This window comes from Exophiala oligosperma (genome assembly GCF_000835515.1).
Source record: "Exophiala oligosperma strain CBS 72588 unplaced genomic scaffold supercont1.1, whole genome shotgun sequence".
NCBI lineage: Eukaryota > Fungi > Ascomycota > Eurotiomycetes > Chaetothyriales > Herpotrichiellaceae > Exophiala > Exophiala oligosperma.
Genome location: NW_015622818.1, coordinates 3955437 through 3968052, shown reverse-complemented (window position 1 = coordinate 3968052; position 12616 = coordinate 3955437). Strand labels below are relative to the sequence as shown.

The window sequence follows — 12616 nt, the reverse complement described above, 5'->3', positions numbered from 1 at the left end:
CTCACTTTCATCCACCATACAAGAAAATCTTGGAGAGAGAGAGAGAGAGAGAGGTAACTTACCTTCTGGTCTTGTGACGTGAGTAATGGCAAATGTGTGCCAAAGGACTACGTCGGAATCTTCCACCTGTTCTTCACGGTTGGCCCAGATGGCGAGACCGGTATCTTCGCGACTCTGGTTGGTGAACTCGCCGGCGGCCCAAAGTTCCTCATCACGATACTTTGTGACCCAGATGGGTTTGGATGCAAAGACGCCACGCTTCCAGTTGAACGTTCGGGGCTTCATTATCATCATCTGAGAAGGGATCGCGTGAAGTTTGTACCCGATCGGTTTCCCCGAAACAGGATTTTTGATCGAAGGGTTGATGATCTTGTAGACCCTGGACTTGTCGGTGTCCAGATCGTAACCGCCGGGCTTCTGGATCTTTGTCGTCCTGACCTCAAAGGCGCACCCGTACGGGTCATCGCCCTCCTCGACAGGAGGAACACAGTCATCGTACACGATGGTATTGTTGTGTCCGTCCAATGCTGGATCGATCCGGACACTGAAAATGTGTTGATGGTTGGTCGCCATCACGCCTGGAGCAACCACCGTGCCCCATTTGGTATCGAGAACCCCCTGTCGGATGGGCATGGTGGAAACAATTCCCGTGGCTTTCGTTTCGACGTGGACGTTGGCTGCCTGGTCTAGGATGAAGGCCAATATGTACTCGTAATTCGCCACGGTCGCGGTGCACTGAATGACCAACTGGCGATCGCGCACCACGGATGCCTGCTCGTTTCGCCAATTGGTATGCTTCCAGCCGATGCCCTGGTCGACCTCGTGCATACAGACAACGTTTTTCATGATGACAGGAGTTCCATCCGCTGCGGCGCGGTACCCGTCAAAATAGCGGATGTGACCCAGACAGTCACAACCCAGCGTGAGGGCGTTTGAGTTTGTCCCCAGACCGGTGTCTCCCAGGTCGAACGCTTGCTTTCGGTGGAAGGGTGACCGCGGATCACCGTAGGGCACGGTCATCTCACTCATGGCGATCCGGTAAAACAGAGAACGGCCATCGTACGTGACATTGTGCAACACTGGTCCTTCCCTGTAGTTCCATCCGAGTTGAAAATTCCACTTCTGCCACGAGACGGTCCGTCCTGCAACGGTGAACGATGCGCCTTCCGGTTGCTTGACCTGAAGGGGCTTGACGTCCTTGCGGAAACAGTCATCTCCCAGTACGCTGGCAGAGTACTCGACCGCCGGGACAGGGTCCCAGGGTCGGGTATCAGTTCCGATGTCTTTGCCCGATCCCATGGGGAGCTGATCGATCCGGAGAAGTTCGAGGGTATGGGCGTCGAACACCGGGGAGAAGGAAGCGGGAAGTGAGTAATGATTTGCCTCCTTGTCATCGTTGAGGGCGATGTACATATAACACTGGTACAAGCGTCGACGTTCTTTCGCGTCATCTGTACCGTAACACCAAGGGTCATTGATCACTCGCGCGCCCTTGGGGAGGTTCAACTTTGCAATTTCGGCCTTGACCAGTGGGTGTGCATCACAGGCATCGTGCACACGCTCGATCTCAAGAGGGTCGGCAGGGCCCTGGGCGTCGGGTAGTTCTATGACGCTGTCGACAATTCCCTTGGTCAGATTGACCTCTGCTTTTCCAAGGACATGTGAGCCATTGGCGTGGAAATAAATTCGGGACCTCCGCTCCGGCAGTCTCTGTTGTCGCTGCTCAAGCCACGCAAGGACAGCAACTTTTGGTGTTTCAATCAGATCGATCACTTTGAAATGAATCTTGTTTGTCTGTAGGTGTTTCTGCAGGCACCTGGTCGCGACTCTGATCTCCTCCGGCGAGATCGGGTCGAGGGGGTGCTGGGGAGCATAGGTGGAAGACATGTTGGCTGTTGAGCGAGCTTTTACTCTTCTTCTACCATCGAAAGTTGTGGCAAGGGTGTACAAAGTAGTATCCCCAGGTGAAATATTCGCTGTCTCGTAGGATATATATACTCTATCAGAACTCAGGTTTGGGGAAATTTCCACACTCTATCTTGGCAACTGGCTCGACTTTCCAGATTCATTCTTTTTCAACTATCATCTTGATATAGCAATTCGTCCATTCCGGAGCGGAGCATCCTTGAATCAAGATACCCTGCATCGATCGAAGCAAGAAACGAGGGAAGAGTCCCATTCGCCCACGATAGTCGCTGCGTAATGTGAACTAATCCAGCATGTCCCATGTTTAGTTGGGAAAACTTCCAAATCAGGGTATCCTCGTTCATACTTTTGGAACCTCAAGAATTCGGGTTTTCGAACTATCACCATATGCCAGAAGAAGCGCCTGACCATGAGAGGAAATTCGGCCAGTCACCAACTGTAAGTTGACGGCCGCTTCCCTTATAACGCCCCCCGGAATGGAACTAGCCTGGGAGACACGGCCCCACCACTCGAACTAGGCCAGAAATGGTAATTCTGCCAACTGAGAAAACGCCTCTTCCCCCGAGATACGAAGTGTGTGTCTCTCCAGGATTTTTGGTTCAATCTCCTTCGCCCTGATTAATCAAGAACATGGAGGTTATGATAACGACGAACCTCTCTATACCCCTTTCGGAAAGTTTGCACAAGCTCGGCTTCAGACCTTGATAGAGGTCAGTTTGAACAGGCGAAGCGCTACATAAATGATGCCCTGGGCCGACCGCAGCTGGCATCTTCTTCCTTCTGACAGTGACCTGCCTCTTGCAATCTGAACCGCAGCCTGCTGGCGTTCTTCCAACACACACTCCGAAAAAAACGTTATTATTGCCTGAAGCCCCCTTTCTATACCTACCGGGAGTATCATGGACGAAACAGCCATCAACGCTTCTTCTGTCCGGAGCTTGAAAGATGAGACCAAGAATAACTCGGCGGCCGAGACTCCTCTAAACAAAGAGGATTTGATCGTTGTTGGCTCTATCAATAGCGTTGAGGATGCCGACGACGTCGTCCTGCGAGCCAACGGCCATGATCCGGCCATGCAGAGACAGTTCAAGTGGCTTTCGGCCTTGGGTCTAGCCTTTTCCATCACCAACTCATGGGTTGGATATCTGGTATGTGTGTGCCTTTGGGACTTCTCTCTCACCGCTGTTGCACTTTTAAGCAACTCTTGTGTGATTGTTGCGAGATGGTAATACTGGGGACAAGACTAATTCGATATTTTTACTTGTTTCTAGAGCAACTTTGGCCAGAACCTCATTTACAACGGCCCACGGATGGTCATATTCGGTCTGGTACTGGCCTTCTTCGTACAGTTCGCCGTCACCTTGGGGCTGAGTGAGCTGGCTTCGGCATTCCCTAGCTCCGGCGGTCAATATCACTTTTGCTACATCCTTGCCCCCAAGAAACACAAGAGATTTGCGGCCTTTATAATTGGTTGGATGTCCGTCGTCGCATGGTGGGTTGTCACATCCTCGGGTCTCTCACTGGCCGCCGTTTCCATCTGCGGGCTCGCTCGCTTCTTCCACCCGGATTTTGTGATCCATGCTTATCAAATTTGGCTGGTCTACGTCGGATGTGCCTTTATCACAAGTAAGTTGACGTCCACGCGAGCTTAAGAGGTGAACCGAACGGTGCTAATGTCCTGCCCACAAAGTCGTCCCACTCTTTCTGGCCCCGTCCAAGGTCTCGGTGACGGTTCAAGTGACGTTGTTCCTATCCTTGATTGGAATGGTTTTGATGTTCATCATCGTCCTCGCCATGCGTCAACAAGTCCAGCCGGCATCATGGATCACTCAAGGTGGTCTGGGTACCAGTGGATGGAACGACGGAACGGCGTGGCTCCTCGGCATCACGAATGCCATGTACACGTTCGGCGGTACGGACGGAGCCATCCACATCAGCGAGGAAATGTCACAACCGGGCCGGAGAGTTCCTCAAGTCATGGGTGCTACCATGCTCGTGGGCATTTTGACGGCGCTACCTATCATGCTGGCCCTCATGTTTTGCATGAACGATCTCGACGCTGTCATCAATTCTCCCTTGCCCAGCTTGGAGATTGTCTATCAAGCGTGGGTGATGTCGCCCTCCCAGAATATCGCTGACCCGCGATGACTGACATTGGTATCTTCAGCACAGGTAGCAAAGCAGCAACCTCGTTCACCATCATCTGGCTCGCCGTTATTTACGTCAGTAAGTGTGCTCCCACTGGGGATTCATCATGATCATGTTTCTTGCAGAAGAGTTCCTGGAGACACTAACAGAGATCGCTATAGTCTGTCTCACTGCACAATGGGTTACTGCAGGTAGAATTGCCTGGGCATTTGCTCGTGATGTAAGTGCCTATCCCGATTCTTGCCGATCCACAAGGTTTGTTTTCTTCCTGTTCTTTGGCACTAACAATCTCCAATTCGATTTTATAGCACGGTGTTCCATTTTCCAATTACTTCGCACGCATCGATCCATACTTCAAGTTCCCCGTCCGAACAACCGTGGCCGCCTTCGTTTTCGTTTGCTGTTATGGCCTTTTGTATCTGGCGTCGACCACCGCATTCAACTCGATCGTCACCGGTGCCGTACTGTACCTCAACATCACCTACGCCGTCCCTCAAGGGATCGCTCTGTTCCAGGGCCGCAAAAAGCTCCCCCCGAGGTATCTCAACCTTGGCTGGCTCGGATACTTCTGCAACGCCTTTTCCTGTCTCTGGATTGTGATTCTTGGTGTCATGGTTTGCTTCCCACCGAGCATCCCGACATCCACCGCCACGATGAATTACACCAGCGTCATTCTCGTTGGTCTCTTCACCATATTCATCATCTTCTGGTTCACCATCGGAAGGAATTTCGAAGGTCCACACATTCAATGGGATATGATCCAAGTGGCAAATCAAATTTCCAGGGCCAAGAATCCCACCGCCTCCTCCTCACGAAGGGCATCAGTTGAAGCGTAGACAACGACGACATTGAACCGTGGTCTTGGCGACAGCGCATGTACATGGTGAAGTGGGCCGTTTGGTAGATGCAGAACCACTGGAAAAGCTTCACTGCAAAGATAAGAAGATGCAATATGCAGGAGAATGATGTACAGAAAACCACGTCTTGATGGTGGGGAGTGAGATTGAATTTAACCACGAGAGAAATTAAGAGTGAGATGGGGCAAGAATCTGGGGTGATGGTATTACTCGGAGGAGTTTTGATTTCGTGGGTATTCGTTGCCCTCAAAGTAGATCACAGACTTCAAGCATTACATGATAACCATGAGCACGTTTCATCTCGTCAACAATAGGAATAAGCTTCTTCCTGAGTATGTAAAAGCAGCAGCACCGAGAGAGGTCTCCTCGGACGGAAGGAGGAGTGGGTCAATAAACACGTGGGACTGGCCGAATTTATACAGGAACAAATGTCCCTAAAAGAACAAGTAATCGTGCTGCTTCTTGAGCGACGTCGAACACGTCTGTAGAAATGCGTGTAAAACGAGTCAGCTCATCGTAGCCCAACCAAGGAGGAGGTTCGATAATGGCCAGCCAAGGCAAAGACTTACAAATTCCATCCACGGAACGTTCCCTTGCTCTTGCTGGGCGAGGGGGCTCTCCACCTCCAAGGACGACCGCGCTTGCCAGACGGCGTCGAGGATTTCCATCACCGCGGGCTGCGGGAATTTCGTCTTGTCCAAGATCTCGGCGATGCAAATCTTGACGTAGTGCTGGCGGTGGACCGAAACGGTGTCGGCACCGGCCATGAACAGGGGGAACAGAAGCCGCTTGTACATCGACGACGACCAAGGCATCTTGGCACAGTCGTCGAGGATGCTTTCCACGGATTCCACGATCCTGGTATCGGTACAAGGTGTCTGGAACGGGTTTGGAAATCTCAAGATGCGTAAAAGGCAGACGTGGCGATAGGCGTCGGCGAGCAATTTCCACTCGGGATCCTGGGTAGGGTAAACGTTCTGGTCGACGTCCCACTTCCGCATCCTCTCCTCGGCATCTTCGAGATCCGCCACGAAATCATCGGTGCTCAGTTCCTGTGCACGGTAAGCCTTCCCAGACTCAAGAACCAGACCGACGGTTCGAAACAGCTCGGCTGGACAACCGACGGCCGTCTCGAGCGGGAAGCCGTCCGCAAAGTAGACAAAGTCGCGGACACTAGGGGCGAATGCCAGCTTCTCGGCGCCGGTGAATCCTCGAAGGATATCCAACCATGAAAGGGCGGCCAACAAAAAGGTTTTGGTCGGAGACGGGGTCGTCGGTCCCGCAACGATTCTGGCGCAAAGAAACGCGACGCCGTTCAGGTGAGCTCCGTGAAACGACTTTCCGGATTCGCAAATGTCGTGCAGCACCAAGATCAGGACGATCGCCAACGAAAGCACCTCCTCCGTGTCCTCCAACCCAAAACACTCTTCCTTGAGGAGGAGGGCGCCTAGTTCCTGGATCGCCGATAGCCTATGCTCCAGAGCCGCCGTGTGAGCTTTTGGTGTATTGTCAATACCTGAATTGATCATATGGCAGGCTGATAGTCCAAGCACGGCGTGCAAAAGACCAGAGTGCTGGTTGGCAAGTGGAATGATGTGATCCCGGAAAGGATTGGTGGTCATGGTGGTATGGACGCTGAGGATCTCGCACAATGAATTCTCGAAATGGTTGAGACGGGTCCACGTCTGTTCTTGTGCTAGGATATGGTCAAGTTGGGTCGACCGCGTAAACGACGCAAAGGAGGCGGAAGAAGGGCTGCTGCTGGAACATTGGGAGTTGGCTGGAGGTGATGAGAAGCTCGTGATTGGCGGTGTCGTCGTCGTCTGAAATATGGAAGGACCACCCTGGTGCGGGCTGCTCCCGGAGGCTGGTGGTGGAATGGGGGCAACGTTGAATTTTTTGGATGGAGGAAGTTTTGAGCCGCTTTCTGTATTCGAATTCGAATTCGAACTCCGCTTCTTCGGCTTGGGCGGCGCTCGCTTTCGTTTCTGGGTGTTGTTGCTTTTAAAAGCCTTGGGCCCCGTATCTAGGCCGAGAATCTTAAACTGTGTCGGGTAGCCCTCACAGACCAATCCTTTGGTCAAGCATCTGCTACATTGCGGACGCTCTCTATCACACTTCCGGCTTCTCCTGCGACAGGTTTCACAAGCTGGTCCTGTGATTGATCGGTCAGACGTCAGACAGTGTGATCAGTTCCCAAATGACCCATGTCGTCAACGTACCTGGTGCCCGGGATGTGGATGTCGCTGGCATGGCTGGTTGATGATGCAAATGCTCCTGACTGGACGCCAAACGGCTGGGGGTGCACAAAACAAATGGACTTCTTTGCACTTTGTGATATGGCCAGCAGTGAGAACAGTACGTTATCATCATCAGCTTTTGATGTAGAGATAAGGTGGACGTTGATTCAAGAAAGAGTGCGGGGTAGTAAAATCGGTTACCCGCCAACTTACTCAACTAAACCTTTTCCAACTACGGGTAGGTATTTAGCGAGTCAATTCGACGCCCGTCAATGATATAAAGCTCAGAGATCTTGTCTGTCATGTCATCACGACGCCCCCTGTGTGTTAGGTGATGGTTGCCGGGAGACGCCTAAGACTTGGGGGACTGGGGGAGTCCAACCTCGGGGAAGGCAGAAAGTGAGTCGTACACTAGGCTGGGCTCGCCGAAGTGTCCCCTATCGACAACCACGCCGCCTAGATTGCACGTTAAACTTCAAGGAGAATTGTGTGATTGTATCGCATTGTAATCATTACGAAAGAATCATGCGTCTTTCTCGTGAAAGTATTTTAAGACTCTTACTGTCGTACTCCAGGGATGAAGATTGCTATATCAAGATTTTGGACAACTCTCAATCTTTTTCTTTATTCTACCGTATATTGCGAAAGTCAATACAGCCCTTAACGAACCCAGGAACCCCTGTGAGATATCTTTATGCATGGCTCGCCTATTCATAATTTACGGAAAAATCAACCCTGTGTAGTTCCATGCAGACCATCAAAGTTCTGTGGGCCAAAAAGAAGGGCGAAAGGAATCTGTATTTGCATCCCTAGAAAGACCTGGGGCAGGTAAGAGTATCTATATACTCCTCCGGAAGAGAGGCTGGTAACTGCCCCGTCACTACTATATCAGACAGGAGCTGAGACTGCCGTTTGGCGTTGTCCGACAGACAAAACAACTTGTGGAATCTCTTACAATCATAACCTAGAACGCTACAATCTACCCGGATTTTCGGAACATGATTACTTCTTTTCTTGCCTGGGCTGTTCAAGCCTCAGCGAGAGCCAAGTAACCCTCGACAGAGACAACGTAGAAGGGCGGGTGTACCCCCCTTTGCGAGGGCTTCTCGTTAAAGCTTGTGGGTCCCACGCTACCTGAAGTTGGGGAAATTACCAAAGACGGCAATTTCATGAGCAGCCACCCGTCTCACTCATCAACTTGGACGCAAGCCATGTTTTGTTTAGATCCTTCCTCCTTGCCACAGGAGGATGATAAAAACGTACCGTGTGTTATTGTGAAGATAAGACGTCGTCATCCTCAATATAAAGATACGGACATCTATTGAAACCCGAAGTTGCCAATCAACACGTACCGAGCAGGGAGATATTTAGCCGACAGAGTCTCTGAAAGGGAAAGAATGAGCCATCATACAAATGCTAAGGCAGCTTTGCCGAATGGACAAGACAAAAACCAAGAAATCATCAAACGGGCACGAGAGTTGAATCATGTTCCCTGGTGCGAACAGTATGAGAGGATGTTATCGGGTCTACTGCAAGTGGCATCCCCATCTCTTTCTTTCGCGTGGAAGGGAATTGAAAACGCAATATCTCTTCTTTCGGGAGAAGTTTTCTGATGTTTTTGAATTGACTGGTGGATTTTTTCTTAGATATGATTCTTTTGTCCCTGAACTGAAGGAGGCCCGTCTCCGTGCGCGAAAATTGACAAAGAAGTACAATGACCATCTTCCTGAAGATGCAACGGTGGAATCATTGACCGTGTTTCGGGAGGGTGCTCTCGGTCAACTGTTGGGAAAGGTCGGCAAGGACTGTTGGATCGAGCCTACCTTTTTCTTCGACTATGGTTGTAACATTTCCATCGGGGACCGATTTTATGGCAACTCAAAGTGAGTATCGGATCACAAACCCTAAGGAACCCCGCTGTTTGTTTCGACTTGTGGCGGCTAACGACAAGTTTGAAATTGAACAGCCTAGTCATCATCGATTGTGGTCTAGTCACCATTGGAGATCGAGTCATGTTCGGCCCCGGTGTCAACATTTACACGGCGACTCACGAGACCGAGGTCCAATCCCGTCGCCAGGACATCGAGTTTGCAAAGGAAGTCAAGATCGGCAACGACTGTTGGATCGGTGGTTGTGCCTTGATCCTCCCCGGCGTGACCATCGGGGACGGTTGCACCATCGGTGCAGGAAGCGTGGTGACCCATGATATCCCCCCTTTTTCAGTTGCGGTGGGTAGTCCTGCCAGGGTGATCAAGAAAGTCACAGTGTGCTGAAGGCTTCTGTTCCCTCGGCTTTTCTCATTCGCGATGGCTGGGATTGGAGTTTCCCATACGTTTGCAGGCTTTATCGTCAAGGAAAAGACGTTGAATTCGCCACAACGGCAGTGGACAACTCCAGAGACCAAGATTGATGATGAGACCAATTCCTACATCAGTGACTATTATAGACGCGTGCATTGGTGGTATGGCATAAATACTTCCATGTCCGGAACAAGCTACGCGTATACATGAGAGTTGATGTTCACAAAAGTCAACTAGAACGGAAGCGCTTTTTGTAAACTCAGTTAAAGTTCGCCAGGCTCCTTACCCCCGTTCAGATGCAAGATTATAACAACAGCATGGGATGGGCGCCAGGGGTTTTTGGTACGTATATATTGTAGAGTTGAATTGTTCCAGATTCTGTTCAAGGAGGTCAACTTCTCAAATTGTTTTCTGGCCTCCCTGTTATTATTCCTTCTTCTATATCGTGACCTTACAGCATGGACTGAGCTGACAAGGGAGGTGTGTTGGCACCAAGAATGCCCACCTCGTCCATGGCGGTATCGGCGGCGAGAGCGCCCTGTTCCATCGCTCCCTCGATGAAAGCTCTCCATCCGGACGCCCAGTCGGAGTTTGCCATCAGCACATTGCCGTGGCGTTTCTGAAGTTCGGCCAGATACTTGGTGAGATATCCAGTCCGGTACCAGGCCGGACCTGCCATCGAATAAGGATCCGACAGCCAATCGTGAAACACGATCTTTTTTATGTTCATGGGATGAAATCGTTGTAGCGCGGTGGCGAGCCTCTCGGGCTCTTTTAGTGGATCGAGTTTACCTCGATTGTCGCCGGCGAACGAGGTGATCCGGGTCGACTTTTCTCCGGCGCAGAAGCCGTCTCCGTAGACATAGAGGAGGTCGCCGGGCCACGTACATCCTCGGAGACCACGAAGGTCACCTTCGACTTCGGCGTGAATCTTGGTGAGGTGATTGAGGTGACCAATTTTGATGGCCTCCTGGCGGAGAGGCGAGAGGGGAGGATCAAAGTGGATCGTGGAAAGGACGGTGAGAGGGATGGTATTGATGACGCGCTTGGCCCGGTAGGTTGTGGTTTCGCCGCCGGTGGCTGTCGTCGTGATCGAGACGATGCCCTGTTTGTCTTGAACGATGGATTTCACGGGGGTTTTGAAGGAATACTGGAGACCCAATCTAACCGCATCGTCGAAAACGCGGCGGGCGAGTGTCGACTGGCCCTCTCGGATCTTGTACAACGTCCAAACCTCTTCGAACGTCTCGGGGGTGAAACCTTGTAGAGCCTGGGCGCGAAGCATCTCTAGGAAACCGACGTCCTCGACGGCTCCCGCGCAAATGTGAGGGACGAGGGACTCGAGGAGGGCAAGTTCATCGGCGCTCAATTGGTCCCGGATCTGTTCGATGCGGTCACGGCACGACAGTTGATCGACGGCCTTGACCTGTTCAAACGTGACCCGTGAATTGCCCAGGGTCGAGTATGGCAGTGGACAGATGGACCGACCGTCGTTGCCGTCAAAGTTGACAAAGATCCTCCACGCCCGCATGGTCATATCGCTGGCCTCTTTGAGTGAGAGCTTCCGCGAGCCCGACCCTGTATCGAGGGTGAAATAAGAGCAACCGCCGTCGTCCGTACGCGTCATCTGCACCTCGTCCTTCAGACCATATCTTTGCATCTCGGCAAACAGACGGCCGTGGACGTGCGACACCCAAGTGCCGCCCATCTCGTACGTGGTACCGTCGACCTGAGCACTCCAGGTACGGCCACCGACACGATCGCGGGCTTCGAGGAGAAGCGCTTTCTTGCCTAAGTATTTCGAAAATGTCAGTGGTGGTGTTTTTTTTTTCCCATGCCATCACCAATCGGCCATGTTTTCTTTCTTTTTCTGTTCGGACTCACCAGCCTTGACGAGGTCACGAGCAGCAATTAAACCGGTGTAACCAGCGCCGATGACTATTACCTCCCATATTTTGTCGTTGTTGCTCTGCTGTCGAATGTGACTCTCGGGTTTGATGACACCATAAGTCGGGAGGCCCCGGGTAAGCCCATCCTTTGCGGTCCATTTCTGACCGTCGTGCGAGAGATTTGCTTGATAAGGAGACATTACAGTTGGAAATGGTCTTTGGTGGGATAGAACAGTCAATGATTACTGAGGAGATGACAGGCGCGAAAAGCTCCAAGTTGAAGCCCTAATTATAATAAACCATGATAAACCACGGTAAGCCAGATACGATGTTTAACCTTCAGCGATCCCACAAATCCTCTGGACTAAGGGTAGCAAAACAACGGCCCGCTAGAAGTTGAAAGTTTTGCCAGATAAGGGCCCCCCAAGTCCCTCTCTCGGCGAGGTTGAGAAATCTACCTGATCAGGCGTTGCCGGTCCGGCACGATTTCCACATGGCGGATAAACTGCGAGTAAGGAGACGTAGCCGCCGCTCGAAGATTGGTGGGGAAGGGGGGGATACCTGCCTTGAACGGTTAGAGTGACTCCATATTTCTAACCCCGGTTCGATTTGTTGGAGGAAGGTTAGGTATGAGCCCAATTTTGTGGTAAGTATGGAGTATGATTCTCTCACATTGTCATCTGGGATTTTTTGGTGTGAGTATATAATGAATATCGCACACCTTCTATCCTATTGTCTTCACCCCTAAGTACCTACCTTTGCCTCCTTACGGGAACCCAGCCACCCCCAAACATGTCCGGCCTAACCTACACTCAAACCCCCGGCCCCTTAGGAACACTTTTCGCAGAAAATGGCACTTCGCACACCGTCACGATACCGGCACAAACTTCTATCGTGATCACGTCTGGACAGCCAGGCTTCAACCTCGAGACCGGCAAGCTCGTCACCTCGTCCGTACGGGAAGAAATCGAAGCTTGCTTCAATTGCGTCGAGGCGGCGCTCCTTTCGGCTGGAGTGAAGAATGGTCTCGCCGCCATCTTCAAGATGACCAGTTTCTTATTGGACGTCAGGCTCGAGGGTGAGATGATGGAAGTTTGGCGCAGGAGAGTCCCTGGACACAAACCAACATGGATCACGGTCGGAGTTGCCGCCCTGGCCGTCCCAGGCATGCACATAGAAATGCAAGCGGAAGCCTTGATCGCATAAGGAATAGCGCTTCCATCCTCTCAAGCAAGATGGAAACGAGCAGTCGACCC

At 51.6% G+C, this 12616-nt stretch overlaps 2 protein-coding genes across 2 annotated transcripts; both read right to left on the bottom strand.

Annotated features, from left to right (window-relative positions):
- Window positions 1–5365: 5365 nt before the first annotated feature.
- PV06_01348 (uncharacterized protein) lies at window positions 5366–7184 on the bottom strand (the record flags this gene model as incomplete). The annotated part of the gene is made up of 3 exons (XM_016401946.1): window positions 5366–5413; window positions 5501–7086; window positions 7154–7184. 3 exons carry the CDS (start codon window positions 7182–7184, stop codon window positions 5366–5368), a joined length of 1665 nt encoding a protein of 554 aa, XP_016268999.1.
- A 2738-nt stretch (window positions 7185–9922) lies between these two features.
- PV06_01347 (uncharacterized protein) lies at window positions 9923–11560 on the bottom strand (the record flags this gene model as incomplete). Its single annotated transcript, XM_016401945.1, has 2 exons — window positions 9923–11262; window positions 11356–11560. 2 exons carry the CDS (start codon window positions 11558–11560, stop codon window positions 9923–9925), a joined length of 1545 nt encoding a protein of 514 aa, XP_016268998.1.
- Window positions 11561–12616: the final 1056 nt, after the last annotated feature.